The 16,714-nt window shown below is 41.7% G+C and overlaps 2 protein-coding genes across 2 annotated transcripts; one reads left to right on the plus strand and one right to left on the minus strand.

The window, feature by feature from the left end:
* Nucleotides 1-1,459: 1,459 nt before the first annotated feature.
* On the minus strand, nucleotides 1,460-4,073 carry psmb4 (proteasome 20S subunit beta 4). The gene is made up of 7 exons (XM_080858988.1): nucleotides 3,939-4,073; nucleotides 3,055-3,261; nucleotides 2,742-2,888; nucleotides 2,497-2,578; nucleotides 2,183-2,299; nucleotides 1,747-1,835; nucleotides 1,460-1,620 (listed from the first exon to the last, which is right to left on the minus strand). Exons 1-7 carry the CDS (start codon nucleotides 4,058-4,060, stop codon nucleotides 1,608-1,610), a joined length of 777 nt encoding a protein of 258 aa, XP_080715114.1. The 5' UTR covers nucleotides 4,061-4,073; the 3' UTR covers nucleotides 1,460-1,607.
* A 2,502-nt stretch (nucleotides 4,074-6,575) lies between these two features.
* On the plus strand, nucleotides 6,576-15,335 carry rfx5 (regulatory factor X, 5; the record flags this gene model as incomplete). Its single annotated transcript, XM_080859761.1, has 10 exons — nucleotides 6,576-6,615; nucleotides 9,160-9,327; nucleotides 9,439-9,472; nucleotides 9,653-9,735; nucleotides 10,258-10,374; nucleotides 12,002-12,118; nucleotides 12,753-12,831; nucleotides 13,257-13,455; nucleotides 13,840-13,934; nucleotides 14,271-15,335. Exons 2-10 carry the CDS (start codon nucleotides 9,215-9,217, stop codon nucleotides 15,333-15,335), a joined length of 1,902 nt encoding a protein of 633 aa, XP_080715887.1. The 5' UTR covers nucleotides 6,576-6,615; nucleotides 9,160-9,214.
* Nucleotides 15,336-16,714: the final 1,379 nt, after the last annotated feature.

The following is a 16,714-nucleotide window of genomic DNA, read 5'->3' on the forward strand; positions in this document are numbered from 1 at the left end:
TGGATCCTTGCCATCACCTTCCAGCCGACAGAAGTTAAAACAGGTGTTTGAGAAAGACAGCGACCTGGAATCTTTCCTTGGCTTCGAGGAGGCAGACATGGGGAAATAAGGCAGAAAGGCTAGCTCATCGAACAAAGCCTGTGAACAGTGATAACTTCAATTGTAAAAGTAGATAAGGGGGTAATCATTGGGTACTGTGAATCATGGTTAGCCAGACTTTTTGGTTCAAAGAGCTTAAATGGTATAAGTTGAGCAAAAGATCTGCCTTCATAATGGTGTTTGATCGCACCTTTGATGTTTCAGACTATAGAGCCTCCATATTAACTCAAACTGCTTTAACTACTGAAGATAGGACATGGAGATATGAAGCCTTCAAATGTAAATTGTTCTTGCCTTATGCTTTATCTGTAAATCAAGAATTTCCTTTCACCGGATTTTGTATTGACACACGTTTTTGTATCTTTTTCCTTGTTCCTGTCAAAAAGAATTTGTATTTAGATCACTTTAAAGATATCCTGACTCAAAGAATGGGCATTAAAGGCATAGAGGGGAATTTGCCTCAAGTCCTTTTGCTGTTCAGTTTGTGCTAGTTTTCTTCCAGACTGTTATAACATACTGTAAGAACTGAGATGTGTAAACTGAAAAGATATTTTTTATATCTCAACACAATCCAGAAATGTAGCTGTATATTTTTGTATATTCACTGTTCAGGCCAAGCTATAGATTCTGGTGCGTCTTCCACAGGAACAGACATTGACTAGCTTTTACAAGCACAGTTGGCCACAAAGCTGCTTTTAAAGAAGTATTTCAATGAAATTACTCAGAGAAACGTCAAACCAACATCAAACCAAGAACATGCCTTGTATGATCATGTCGACTTTGAAAGGGGTTAATGTATCGCGTATACGCTATAGATTCAGTCCGTTTCCCTGTAGTGTTTAACTTGTACACATCCTAATCATGTAGGGTACAAGTTTACGTTGAAACACATCTATGCATTTTTTTTTTTTTTATTGGGAATGTAGAGATAAAGCTCTGATGACTTTTCTGATTAAATGTTGGTCAAATCTAATTGTTAGAACCATAATAAAGCCTTTTTTTGTGTTTTATGAACCTTCCCATCAATTCAAAGAAGCATCTCAGGTGCCAAGCTGTCTGACTGAAGACCATCTGAAATCACCATCTTCATGGGCTGGTTACTTTCCCATCTTACTCCTGAAGTCACACTTGCAGTGGCAAGCACCCAAGAGTGAATCACCAAATGTACATTAGTATGGATAGTGAAGATTTTCTTATGGATAATACGCAATACCCATGATTTAAAAAAATGTCTGGTTGAATATCGATATAAAGTAAAGTGGGTCCTCATCTGTCCCAATAGTGCCGTAATTACTGATAAATTGAAAGGCAAAGATGTGAGGCCACTTGCAGTTTTATGAATGAACATGACAGCATAATATTTTTTTGTTTTACAGATTTATTGTTATACAAAAGAGACGAAAGCAAAAAGGGTGATGGCCGTTCTACATTAACAGTTATATCCTCAGTGAGGCTGAAACCAACAGCTCATCCAGATGTGGGGAATTAAAGACAAACAACCGCTGCTCTCATTCAAAACCACTGCAACACAAACAGGGAGAAATTACAATATAGTTACAATTCAAACCAAAAAATGTACACAGAAAATTAAGTGAAAATATCCAATGGCTGTGCATCATGTACTTCTTGTCCTGTGTCATGACTCACCTGACCATGTGTGCAATATCCCAGTTTGTCTCTGATGACAGGGGGCCAACAATTTCCACTCCTTCCTCTGTCACGATTGCAATCTCATACTGCAAAAAAAAAAAAAAAAAACATAAGCAACACGCCATGTTTCTTTCAAGTGTGTAAAGTGCAAATTAACTTCTAATCTTGGTACATGTGAAATATGAGAACTGAACAGTGGGGGAAACCAAATCAGACTAGAGTTGCCCCAGCATAAAATTAAATTCAGTCATCAAGCACCCTCTGGTATAACTGAAGTTACGTCTACTGAAAATGAAGATGGGTTTCATCGGACTTGACGCATGCTTCTTTTGACATCACTAGTTAAAACAATAATAGGGCCATTCCCCAAAACCCTGGATGAGTTAATAAGTTGTCATGGAGCATGTTTGAAAGGGGAGATGTAGGCCCTCACCCGGTTGTAGGAGCGGGCATCGCGGTAGTAGAGAACTTTCAGGCAGCGCTCCACCAGCGCCCGTGCCTCATCCTTTGTGATCTCCGCCTTGTTTTCCACCACCTCTCTCATCAGAGGCTGAAAAAAATACATAACAATCAAAATCACGATGAGCCTACAGTGATGGGTCAGCCAAAGAGACATGAAGAGGGAGCAAGAGCAAAACTAGAGAAAATAACAAAATACCGTGAATAACCAACTATACACACTTTTAAGCATCAGCTCGATAAATACATTTGAAACACAGCTACAACAACCATTTGTTGGTCACCCACCTGGGCAAGGTAGGCACCAAAGCCTGTTGCCACGGTTGGTGCCTCATAAGCAACTCCCAGCTTGTCAACGTAGCCGAGGAAGCTGGGGGTAAAAGTGCAATTGAGGGTTAGAATTCAAGACAACGCTATAGGTCAGTGTTCTCAGAAAAAGATAAGGTCAAAAACCCAGAAGCTTAGTGATACAGAACAACAACAGTTTCATAAGGTATGTAGCCAGCGCATTGCAGGATTTGTTGGACACCTACCCTTCACCGTTATAGAATCCACCGATGACCACTGTGTTCCAGAGTGGGTTCATTCTACTCCGGCGGTTGTACATTACACGGGTCAGCCATGAGTGTATGGCCTTGGGGCTGTAACTGTGGCCATCTCCTAGAAGCTCCTCATCAATTCTGAGTACAGAAAAGCAGAGAATGAGGTGTGATCATGGGTGCTCCTCTGGTATATATTCCCCTTGGATATATTCAGTCATCTTCATCCTAGCAACAACACAAAGCTGCCTCTTCTGACACCAAAATCAGAAATTGGGCGTGAATTTCATGAGGGTTACACACTTACACCATCTGCTCAATGATTTGTTTGAGGTACTGGTAATCTGCATAGTCGCCAGAGGCGCCCAGGATAGTGTTGTCGTTGACCTTCATGAGGCGGGAGATGTTACGGAAACGGGCCAAGGAGCCATATGAGCCCAGCATGTCCGAAGCGATCATGACACCGCCGGTGAACTTCACACCCAACACCGATGTGCCCGTCACCATCGGGTTTCTGAGGAAGGAACACAAAAAGTTAATACCATGAAAATTGCACCAACCATCGTATTGAGTAGGAAAAACGAGAACCATTTAGAGATTAAGTTATAGAATAGAAAAGGTATCCATGCGCCACACACCCCATCTGCAGTGAAAAATAAACAGCCAACAGACCCGCAAAAAGATTTAACTGTTGCGCTGAACTATAAAAAAAAAATATATATAATATATATAAATATATATTTACACAGCCGGTTGTGTTGTTGAAACTTTACTAAAACAGCAATTAAAATCAAATAAAGTGGCAAAAGTTATCAGGCTGAAAAGCTAGTAAGCTTTTTCTTGCAAGTTGATCCTGCTAGCTGACGGTCCATGCTATTTAGGTTAGCTTGGTAACGTTACCTGATTATATGGGTAGGCTACAGGAGTTAGGAAAGATTAAACTGTAACCACGCTTCATGTATATTTGCCATGTTGGTGTGAGGGGATCAATCACACCCAGGTTGCTAACAACAATAAAAAGTGAATATATTTATTTTACCTGACTGACATCTGTAGCTAACTAGCATGCTAGATGGTTAGCTGATCAGTTGTTCAACCCACCATGATACAGCAGGAAGATGAGGAAATCGAAAGTGCCATAAGAAACGATTACTAAGATTACAAAAATATATAAATACAAACGATACTTACAATGTGTGCCTAACCGGCCCACAACCAGGAGTTGTGTTGCTGTTGTTGCCAGGAAAAGAGTAAAATTGACCGGGTTTGGGTCCATTCTCCCAAAAGTTGAGCTTCAAGCCGCTGGAATCCATTTTGAAACTGGGGGAAATGACGTAGAGCCAAATATTTTCTTAAACAATGGATGAAGAACGGAATTATGGGACACTGGAGGAGCCTCATTAAGCGCAACTGTTTTGAGATTGTTTTTGTTTAAGCCGATTGCATTTGAGCATCAATATGACAAGTCATTTTTAAGTGGACAGACACGTTACATTAATTAAGTGTCCTTAATTATGCAGCTTATGCTTGGAAGGATACAAAGATTGAACAAACTTCAGCACGTTTCCCAAAACAAATCTGAAAACATTGTGCCAGACTTTAACAAAATTACATAAATTAGCCTAGGCCTTCGTGACATCTGCCTTCTTTACAGGAAACTATTTAAAAATGGGTTGAACTTCGGAAACAATACCAAAACTCTTTTGTTGTTGCTATAAATCAGACTTAACTTTAATGTTAAATGTTATTTAAATATGTTTTTACTTCCCAGGAATAATGTACGTTTTTGTGTGTTCTGTTGGTGCTAATGGTTGTTGTAAAATGTCTTATATGTTGTATATAGTCATAATAATATATAATGCATTTTATTTGTATAGCACACTTTCACATACAAAGATGTCTCAAGGTGCTTAACAGGGTCACAATAGCAATTTAAAACAGTGCATTCAAAACAATACAGAAAAGAAATCAAAGAAAAACAGAAACCAGGACTTTAGGAGAAGGCAGATATAAAAAGATGGGTTTTGAGGTGGGATTTAAAAGTAGCGATGGAGTCCAAAGCCCTAATGTTCTCCGGGAGCTTGTTCCAGAGTAGTGGCCCCAGCGAGGAGAAGGCACGATCTCCCATTCTGGACATATTTGTCTGGGGAACTGCAAGAAGGTTTGCTTGTCCAGACCTAAGAGTCCTTGGTGTGAGATGAGGGGTGAGGAGATCCTGGAGATAGGCCGGACCGGTGGTGTTTATGGCCTTGTGAATTAGAAGTAGGACTTTGAAGTTTATTCTCTGGTTGATTGGAAGCCAGTGGATGGAGTGGAGGACTGGGGTGATGTGTTCGGATCTCCTTGTCTTGGTGAGAACCCGGGCAGCACTGTTTTGAACATACTGCAGCCTCTGGATGGTTTTTGCTGGAAGACCTGCCAGCAGAGAGTTGCAGTAGTCCAGACGGGAGCTGATGAATGCGTGCACCAGCTTTTCTGCAGCATGTTTGGGAAGAGAGGGTCTCAGCCTTGAGATGTTTCTTAGGTGGTAGAATGAAGTTTGGCAGATGTATTTGATGTGTGCATCAAAGGACAATGAAGAGTCCAGCTTGACACCAAGGTTTGTGATGAGTGAGGAGAGAGGGGTGGGGTGGCCATTTATGGTGATTTGGGTGATACCGGCCTTTTTAATTTGATGGGGCGTGCCAATAAGAATGGCTTCAGACTTGCCACCATTTTGCTGTAGTGAGTTGTTGCTAATCCAGTGCTGGATGTCATCCAGGCATTTGGTAGTCTGTGATAGTGCCTGTTGTTTGTCGGGTGAAGTTCGGATGTAGATTTGTGTGTCATCTGCATAGGAGTGAAATGGAATGTTATGACCTCGAAGTATGTTTCCCAAGGGTAGCATGTAAATTAAGAAAAGCAGGGGCCCCAGGACTGACCCCTGGGAGGTAACGCACCTATGCTGGAGGTGATATTGCCAATAGTATAATGTTCTAGTGTCAGAAGAGATTAGGATTCTGACAAATTTTGAAGTAGACTTCCCCAAGTGGTTATTATGGCTCAATCATGGCTATAGGCCTACCTATCCATGATAATAGTAGTGGAAAGTAACTTTACTACATTACATAAACACAATTTGAGGTACTTGTACTTTACTTGAGTATATACATTTTATGATATTGCCTACTTCCACTCCACTACTTTTCAGAGGGAAATATTGTACTATTGTAATCTACATTTTGCTGGTAATATTTATGTACTTTTACTGAAGTAGGACTTGTGCAGTAGTTGTAGCCTACTGTATTGGTACCATTACTTATGTAAAAGATCTGAATTCTTATTCCACCACTGAATTTCCTTCAAGCTCTCTGTTTGTGTGCCTATTGGTGACGCTTAAAAAGTTGTTTTGGGTCAGTAAATGTATTTCAGGTTGCTTCTAAGCATGTCCTTCTGATAGATCCTTCGGATCTTATGTGGGATAAAGTTGAGGTACTGTTACTACAGGTAAATTGATACGTTTTATTGTTATTTTAAGTGTTATTGGTATATCAAAATGTTATTGAATAGTCGTAAGAAAATCATTGCGAAAGCCTGACCAAATAACAAAAAGCCGACCAATCATATTCTTGTTACTAGGAGGACTAAAACAAACAAACCATCAAATTTGTCACTGGGCAGAGCAACATTTACCCTCCTATCAAAATAATCTTTCTAGAGAAAATAAAGCTATTTATCCAATAGAATTAAAGGAATGCTCTGTATCCGTGTAGAATAAGGAAAGGCATCCAATCACACTTGAGGTTTGCTTTGTAGTCAGGCAGACATAACACAGTTGTCCAATCATAAAATAATCTGACAGGGGATTTTTGCTGTATCTTTGACTCAGGTACTTTCTTTTTCTTTTTATAAAATAAATACCACAATTATTTTGCTTTAAATATGAAAGAATGTTAAACGCATTTTAAACGTTGACTGTGAAAATAGTTGTGTAAGTTTCCATGGCTCTATGCCTCAATGTATTTCAATGTGTTCACAGCTTGCCAACGATAGCAGCATATGCTAGCTAGGCAGGCTATAAACTAATGCCAGCTAGCTTGCTTATAAATAACGTTACTTTTTAATGTTTCAGGTAACGTTAGGCGACAGTGTAAGTTATTTGTATCAGTTAATGACATATGATAGAAATGCCGTGTAAGCTTGACTTGGATGGTCAAAAATCGATGTCTAAAGCTGACTAGCTACATGTCTACCAAGCTAGCAAGCAACTATGTCAAGGCTTCGTTTTGCCCATAAACGAAGAAAGCGGGAAGAATGTGAATCGTAAGCGCATGACCGTAGCAAGCTGTGCGGCAAACAAGATGGACACTTATAATAGGCGAATAAATTAAGAGGAGATGTTGTTTACGACCAAATTCGTCGAACTGTCTAATTTGGACGATGTAACATCCACGAAAGGGAAGGAAGGGTCGTAGCTAGGGTAGTGTAGTGGAGACATGGCTGGTGGCTAGCAAGCTAACGTTAGCTAGCTAGCTAGTTGCATTCCGAAAACATGCTCGCACTCCGCCGTTGTATTTCGATGTGGTAGCTGTTGACAGCTGGTAGATGTGGTTTGACAGCGGCTCGGTCGTGTCAGAGGTCTTACTGCGTCTGGTCGACATGGATAGATAAAACCTGGATAAACACTACAGGCGCAAACAAATATGTTTGTTTGGGGTTTTTAAAACGCTAGGGTGGTTAGTGTGGTTCTCACTTACTCCAGTGTAATTTTGTAATTTACAGACACTGACCACGGGTTGCCGTAGTGGGAGTGTCACTATTTCATTGATTATTTTGGAGCAAGCCGCCTTGAAAACTCTTTCCTTTCTTTTGTGAACTTGATGACCTAGGGAAGAGGGATACAAGATTATTTTATAACAAACACTTTTAGATACATCTATTAGGCTACCACTACGCAGGACACTATTAAGTATTAATGTACTGATCGCAATGTTACTTCGGTTACGTAAAACATGACAATCTGTAACCTTGTCATGTAGTTTTACCAGCAAATTATTCAGTATCAAAGTATTTTGTCATTTTCATTCATTCAGTGAAACTATGTTGTTATTCATGATTATGTGTCTCAATAACATAATTAATATCACAATCAACTGCATTAATATATTTATATATTTTCTAGTTGCAGTGAGCTTCTGTCCTATCTACAAAAAGTTTTTAATGCTATTGATGAATTTCAATGTTATTAGTATGCATGCATAATGTGGTTATTATATTACACTAATTTAAATCTTATTGTTTGTTAATATAATCTTAATGTAATTTCAAGCACAATGTGGCGTAATACAACTTGAGACAACCAGGACAAGATTGTTCCTGATAGCTCATAATGAGGCTTATATCTAACAAATACTATTGATAGACTATCACAAGGTGGTGAGACTTTCTTACTGGATTTCTCTGGATGGCTCACAGAAATCAGAACCCTCATCAGACAAGGACATGTGTGTTCCGTGGTCCCATCCTCTAAAGAAATGTATGCAAGGAAATGTTGTGCTGGGATGTCTGTGTCTCATAGGATATCATACCATAGTGATTCACAAACTACACAGTAGAGAGTCTAGAATCCGGTAAATGCTTGATTCTTACCATTTTAAACAACTTAAACATTAAGTAAAATGGCTGACCAGTTAAAGGTAGTGTCCGCAGTTCTAATCCCATTCACTTTTTGATAAATTCAGCAAATTGCTTCTCACGGTCATTTAGTTTAAAAAAAGAAACTGGTGCCAGTAAACAGTTCTGGATCTGTAAATGGGAAACAGTGGCTCTGGACTGAGCCAGAAACAATCCCAGCCAATCAACACGGTGCTTCAGGAGTATGGCAAGAGGGGTTCAATTTGATTGGCTATTGAGCTCAATCATCAACCTTTTGTGGAACCAAAACTGAATAAATTAGAAATAGAATAGAAAAGCTTTTTATGTCATTGTATGTGCATTCAACGAAATTTGGAGCTCTGCTCCTGTTGGTGAGACTAGGGACAACATATAACATGACAAAAGTACAACTAGCTAAAAACAGTACAAATACCTAAAAAAAAATACTACTATAATAGTACTGAAACCAGGTTCTCAAGGCACTTCATGATTACAAGTGTAAGTGTAAGAAAATGCAGGTGCAGTTAGGTAACTATAACTTCTGCCTAGCAACAAGTTAGTTTGAGGTATTGGCCCAACCTGTTTCCTTATCATCTCATAAAAACATTAATTGAGGTATTTTGTTTCACAGCCTTGCTCTGTTGAGTGGTTTTCTGTGGAAAAGTACAGCCTTTCCAACAAAAGTAGAACACTCTCCTCCCCTCTTCTCTACTCTCCTCCCCTCTACTGTCCTCTCTTCTCCTATCCTCTCCTCTCCTCTCCTCTCCTCTGGTTCTAGACTGGTTCTCTCAGAGGGTTCTGGATGCAGGTGGTCAGCGCAGTAAGCGCAACCCATGGCGGACGAGCGAGTGAGGGGTGGGGAGGCCCCCAAACCCGGGAAGCTGGATACAGGAGAGGGCGACACGGAGCCCAGCATGCTCCTCCAGAAGTTGAAGAGTAACATCTCGTAAGACAACATTCCTCAGATGGTTAGATAAAAGTGTTGGCCAATTCATCTTTAACAAAATGCATGCTCCTGCACAAACTTAACGCCTTATCTGTTTTTTGCTCTCTACAGTAAGAATGTTCAGGGCAAAGTCGAAAGCATTTTGGTAAGTGAGCAATAGAAATTACACAATTGTCGTTTTCAAATATTTTACTTTCCCTTGCAGAATGTTTTCGTTCTCCTGAACAAATTAAATTCCATGCTTTTAGCTTGACATGTTAGCAATATTGCAAGGTCCCTCACCAGTGTAACATCAGACTGAATCCTCTTTAAAACTGTCCCTCAGCAAGAAGTTCAGCGCTTCTCTGACAACGACAAACTCTACTTGTATCTCCAGCTACCATCAGGACCCAGTGCAGGGGAAAAAAGGTCAGTCACACACGCACTGGTATACCAACAGAAAGAGACACACACACACGCACTGGTATACAAACAGAGAGAGAGAGACACACACACACACACACACACGCACACACACACTGGTATAGAAACGGAGAGACACCCACACACACACACACACACACACACACAAGCACTGGTATACAAACGGAGAGACACACACACACACACACACACACACACACACACACTGGTATACAAACGGAGAGACACACCCTCACACACCTCTTTGTGTTGACAAATAACACACAATCAGTTTTAAATAGATATGCTCATGCACAATCACACAGACACACTGTATACAGTCAGACATGCATATACACTGTAATGCCAGAAGTACTCTTGAAATACCTTTTAATTCTGCTTAATACCTGTGACATCTTAGCGTGTTGAAAGGGACCTGTGGACGTGTAGATCTAACTTAATCTACACCCTTTAACCATGTCTCCCCTGGTTCGGCCTCACTGTAACCTCACCTGGGATTGTATACAGTGAGGCCAGTTCCCTGAACATGGCTGACCAGCTGCTCACCTGCAACTGGATCCGGAGTCACCTGGAGGAGCACGCCGACACCTGTCTGCCCAAACAGGACGTCTATGAGACCTACAAGTGAGTTCACCAGACATTCTCAAGGAGAATTACACTTGAGATGCGGACAGCATGTAAAGCAGAAAAAAAAAAAAGCAATAGAATAGCTTATGAAAAGATATTTAGAAACCGTATGCTGTATGCATTGTTTGGCACAATTCCTGTTCAAAAACTAGTGAGCAAATTGCAGATTGGAAGAGGCGTTGGAATAGTCAGAAGGTAAGATTATAAAATGCTTAGACAAGGAGTTGTACACCATACAATGTTTTAGTTATGCACAGGAAAATGGGTTATTCCTTGTGACCAATCCTCTCACTGTCACATGCACATACAGTACTCATGCCCAACAACCTAACCTGCCCAATATAACAACCAGTGGTGGTCCGTCAGGGCCTTCAAGGCCTTCTCTGCTGGCCTAAACATCATCAGAAAATAAATTTAATAAAATAAATTTAATTTTAATATTTTCTTTTCATAAATATGAATTAAATTATTCCCCATAGTCCATTATCTTCATTTCATAGCTTCCAGCGTTGTTAGTTTATGTTAGAGCTTTCATCCAATCATATTTCAGCTATCATGTGTTGCCACGCTCCAAGAAATCTTCCCCGAGAACAGAAATCTTCCCTGAGGCCTTCGGAATTCACATTGAAGGCCCGTGTACATCTGATTGGTTATCACAACTGGCTGTTTCAGTTCATTTAAGTTGAATGAACTGAAACAGACAGTTGTGACAACCAATCAGATTTCGAGTTGGCGACATTGGGCCTTCTAGAAGGCCCGGAAGATTTCTTTCCTCGCGTTGAACGTGACACGTAAACGTCCCTTGATTGGATACTGAGGCAGACCGGTGCAGTGCTTCAGTGAAAACTACGTACATCGGTTACAATGCTTATTATGCTAGTTGCTTCAATTGGTAAGACTAAATATAATTACATTAACCAACTCAAATAAACTAGTTGTTTACACCAACTTGATAATTCCAGTTTTTGATACAATTACAACGCCATTTTCAAGACGGAACTTTCAAGAAAAACTGGATATCGAGAGGATGGGAACGAAACTGCTTTGCAGGTGGGACAATGCGATGTTTAGTGGACAAACTTGTTAAAGCTCACATAGGCTACTTTCAGTGGACTTAATACAACTTTGTAGACTAATCCCTGAAAATCGCCTTTTATTTTTAAGTTGTGACAGTAATATCCAAGCGATCATATAACTGAGAGTTTACTACTCTTAATGTAGTTGTTAATACGGGTGTATTGATTTTAAATGCTCCGGAAATATGAATAAAGTCTGTTGTACTCGACTATGTTAAGGTGATGCAATGCTCACTTATACTGCCTTTCTGTATAAATATAATGGTTCGAGAGCCATGGCGTCGTAATGATGGTATTAGGAGGTGGATTCACTCAGTTTAACATCGTGTAGGACATCGCTGAAGGCCTAGTCGTGAAATGCACGGACCGCCACTGATAACAACTGATGCCGTGAAAGTTGGCCTTCAGCCTTGGTGTCCATGGTGTCCGTTTCTAGTATGTTGTCTGCAAGACTGATATATTGCCAAGCTGGACAAAGAAGGACTGGCTTTAATGTATTTCAGTTTTCATACATTAAAAAACTAAAACAACCTTTTTTCACCACCCAGGAGGTACTGTGATAACTTGCAGCAGCGGCCACTGAGTGCAGCCAACTTCGGAAAAATCATCCGCGACATTTTCCCCAACATCAAAGCCCGGAGGCTTGGAGGAAGGGGACAGTCAAAATATCCTTCCCTGATATCATAACCACCTGCAGAGTTACTCTTAGACTTCATCCTAGGGCAGGGAGATACGACCTAAAATATACAGTATATCATTGTCATTTCACATACCTGCCTTAGTGACTATAAATCCACGATAATTTATCTTATTGTGGCCAAAATGCTGCTTTAATAAATCCACTTGGGACAAAACGTTTGGCAAATATCATCTGTTTAAATCAGTTGTTTACCCATTCTAGTATTACTGTTAACTTTTATTAATATTTTATAATCATATTATACAGTATGTGATCATTATGGTTCAAAGGTCAAATAAGGACATGTGTGTACCTGTTTGAAGGCACAGCAGCCACAATTGCTTGTTACAGTTGGCTGCTTGTTACATGGGGTTGATAGGGTCAGGGCTTCTGCTCATAGGTGTTCATATAACCCCACTGACCTCACACATCATAACTTTTATCTAATACCTAGGGCCAGCTGCATTGTACTTATCTTATTTATTTAAATGTTGTATCCCTATTACCTTGCTTTTATTACACCTGAGTTTCCCTACGGGGATTAATGAAGATTTATCTTATCTTATCATGTAAAAGGCTCTTCACAAAACTCGTTTGTTTTCTTAACCTGGCTGCTCCACATACTGCTATAGTGGGATTCGTAGGAAGACAATCTTGAACATGCCCTTGCTGCCTAACCTGGATCTGAAGAACGACCCAGTAAGCGACGCACAACTGTGTTATCTTTCTCTCTATATATATTTTTCTTTCTCTTGAAGTCTAGAATGAAAAATTACAAATATTGGCATATCTGATATTCAGGTTCTGTAGTGTTTTACTGACCCCACCTTGCTTCTCTGTGCCACTTCATTAACATCCACACAACTACACTGCATAGAAAGCTTGAATGACTGTAAAGTGGTTAATCCTTGTTTACTATTCAATTCAATTCAATTCAATTCAATTCAATTCAATCCAATCCAATTTTATTTATATAAACTATATAATTTTCTCAATGCCCGGTCCTCCTAAATCAATATTGTTGAAACTTTGGTCTTTGTGAGTGACATTTTAGGACCGAACGGAAGTTATCCAATCATGGGTCTGAGCATACTGTACTAACTAAATGTATCAATTATACATAGTCGGAGCTGACGGAACTGGTGCAGACTTATAAGCAGGAGGTGACGGAGGCCGCGTGTCAGCTGATTTGTGATTGGGCACAGAAGATTCTGAAGCGCTCCTTTGATACAGTGGTGGAGATTGCCAAATTCCTGGTGCAAGAGCACATAGTAAACCCACGCTGCAGCCAGGCTGAACTTGTCACCTCTGCTGATCTGGCTGGTATGTATAGGTTAGAGAAATGTATGTGTGTGTGTGTGCACGCGTGTGTGTGTGTGCATGTGTAAGTGTGTGTGTGTGTGTGTGTGTGTGTGTGTGTGTGTGTGTGTGTGTGTGTGTGTGTGTGTGTGTGTGTGTGTGTGTGTGTGTGTGTGTTTCTGTTGATGAATGCCTATGTTTTTTTGTGGTGTGACCAGAGCAGAGCAGCTTAACTATGAGCTCTAAGCGGTGTCATTTACAGATACCTCTTTACTAAGTCTCATCCTGCTTTAACCACGGCTTGTTTTCCCAAGTAATTGCAAGTTGTTACTTATTTACTTTACTTTGTCTGTGTAATGTATTGTGATGGTCTTCGTTATGTGATGCACGTCCCTATTTTTCTTAAAGGTGGGCCAGCAAAGCCTCACAAAGTGATCAAGAAGAACCCCGCCCTGCCCAAAGCTGGCACAGCGGAGGGCGAGGCCAGTGGCAGGGATGCTAAGGTAATATGCTTCAGCTAGCTCATGTGCTATTCTGTCCACTTTACACCATTAAAAGCTTATGATCAGTTTATGATCAGTTTGAAGACACGGTATTTGAAACTTGATCGATCCCCATATTTGACTGGTTACACAATTTACAGTGGTGACAAGCTTGTTAGGACAAAGAAAAAGTGCTTGTTTGACATGTTTGAGAGTGTTATGTTTGAGAGTGACATGTTTGAGAGTGTTATGTTTGAGAGTGACATGTTTGAGAGTGTTATGTTTGAGAGTGACATGTTTGAGAGTAAAATGTTTGAGAGTGATATGTTTGAGAGTGACATGTTTGTATCTCTGTAGCAAAAGGACAAAACCGACGGAGAGCCGGCCACACAAGGAAAGCCACCTCCAAGCAACGAGAAGCAGCCCAAAGCCGAACTGGAGGGTCGTAACCAGCAGGTGCAGAACCTGATCAAGCACCTGCCCAAGCTGCTTCCCCGTGGATCGGTTCCAGACAACAAGCCCTCGCTCTCTGTGCACTCCTCCTTGCTAGCGCCCAAGGACACCTCAGCATCGCCCCATCTTCTGCCTATCACCGTGACGACCTTGCCACAGCAGAAGGGCGCGCCGCTTCCCGTTATGATCCTCCCCTCAATGAGCCTGTCCTACGGTGGTGATCGTGACAAGGCCACTGCTGTGACCATGGCGACGTCCGCTGCGCCGACGGCGGTGGTCCAACGAGCACGCGGTCCAGCCCCGAAACGTCCTTTGTCCGATCCCCCGGGCGCTCCCACAGACACACCTCCCAAACGCAAGAGGGGTCGACCCAGGAAGCCCCGTCCAGAAGATGCCGTTGCCCAGCAACCGCAGCCAGTTGCTCCTCCTCCTCCTCCTGTGGCTCTGCCCTCCTTGCCTCTGGCTCAAACCACTGGAGGGGTGATCCAGAAAGCTCTGGCGTCCTCTTCCTCTTTCTCCACCACACCTTCCTCTTCCTCGCAGCTGGTGGAGATCGTGATCCGGGATCAGTCAAATCTGGTGCTGAGCTCGATTCCCTCAACCCTCCAAGATGCCACGCCTGCCCATGACCAGAGGGCCAGCGGCATGATGCAGTGCCAGTCTGCCTCCACATCTGTGGATCCCCGGCCTGTCTTGCTCCTGCAAAGAACCACTCCGAGCCGATCCATGGTGATCCAGAGAGCGCCTGGAGGGCAGTTCCCTCCTCCTTCCGAAAATCGATTGCCCCCCTCAAACCCTCCCCCAACCCCTGTTCTTCGTCCCCCTACACTTCAAGAAGATGGGAAAGAAGTGGAGATCACCCTCACTCCTGTAGAAATGTCCGAGCCGCTCGCGCCCTCTGACCCTTCTTCTGTTCCAGGCCTCAGTGATCCGTCACAAGGGGAAGGGTCCCAAAGTGACAACCCCTAACCCAGGCCCCCTGTCCCCACAAGGGAAAGGTGAGTGAGCGGGGGGGGGGGGGGGGGGGGGGGGGTGTGGGGCGGCGACCCCTGTGCCCCACAGAAGTATAGGAGCTCAGACATCGCCAGCTCCCTGTGACTGTTAGATCCATCCACATTTGATAGCTTGTCATGTCACTAATTAAGAGTGCGTCTTGGACCAAGACAAATTATTAATTAGTCACTTGGAGTGTATTCATGAATGACTGGATCATACGCCTGAGGAAGGTTTGTCCTGGGGGAGTGCCTCAGTGCCCCATCGCTATACTGTGATCTCCATCATATCTCCTCTATTGACCGCCTTCGCACTTCCTTACTTAGAAATGGCGGATGTCCCTAACTGGTGTCTTTCTAGTGCTTAAAAAATAAATAAAAAAAAGTTTAATAAGGCAACCAATGGGATCAATGAAGCCAAAACAACTAACTTAACTAACCAATAGACGTTCATCAACTCCATCAGTGCTTGCACTCTACCTAAAGAGGAGGTAACTGTATATCTGTGTGTCTACGTAAGTGTGGGAGAGTATGCGGTTTTGATGTGATTGTTACAGCATGTTGTCCCATGTGGTTAAGGATATTAGGACTGGTTGTGTTCCTGTGGTTGCAAGACAGGGAGGATGAGGGATTTACGGGTCTGAACCTCTCAGGGCTCCACGTGCTTCTTCTGCCCTCCTTATCATCTCTTTTTTTCAAGCTTTTATATTTTAGAAATATTGCTAATGTTTTGTTTTGTTTTTATATAGTTGATGTTGCGCTTACAAACACACCTTCTTTGAATAGTTCAAGTGTGTCTGAAAAGAAAGATTCTATCCCTGGTTACTGTAGATGCTAAGCCTTATGGGAATTGAAGTATTTCAGAATAATACCTAGCTGGATATGGAGCTTTGATATTACCACAGCCCTATGCCCCATCCAGTCATCTATTTGATTGCTCTCTGGACAGATTGGGTAGAGCCTTGCTTGGTCTCCAGTAAACTGCACCCAACATCAGCACTTAACTGGGCCTGCTGTCGATGTGCAATTCCAACCTGTTAGGTCATTATGTTGCAAATGAGAGATTATTTTAAATTGTCTGAGCTTTTTGTTTTGTTGTGTATGTCACCTAAGAGGAAAATAATATCAAAAGCACAAACGCTGAGTGACCTAGATAAAAGTAGATAGAAAAGAAATGTGAAAAATTGATACGCAACCACCAGTAAAACTGAAACGTTTCGACCCAAATTGGAACATTTCCTCCCAAATTGGAAATCGCTACATGACTTATATACGAAGAACTCTTCATGAGTTGGTTCTAAGCAGAACTTTTAAAATGTCCTCTACCATGAAGGGTCAAAGAACCCTTGTAGGTTC

Source organism: Sprattus sprattus (genome assembly GCF_963457725.1).
Source record: "Sprattus sprattus genome assembly, chromosome: 20".
NCBI lineage: Eukaryota > Metazoa > Chordata > Actinopteri > Clupeiformes > Clupeidae > Sprattus > Sprattus sprattus.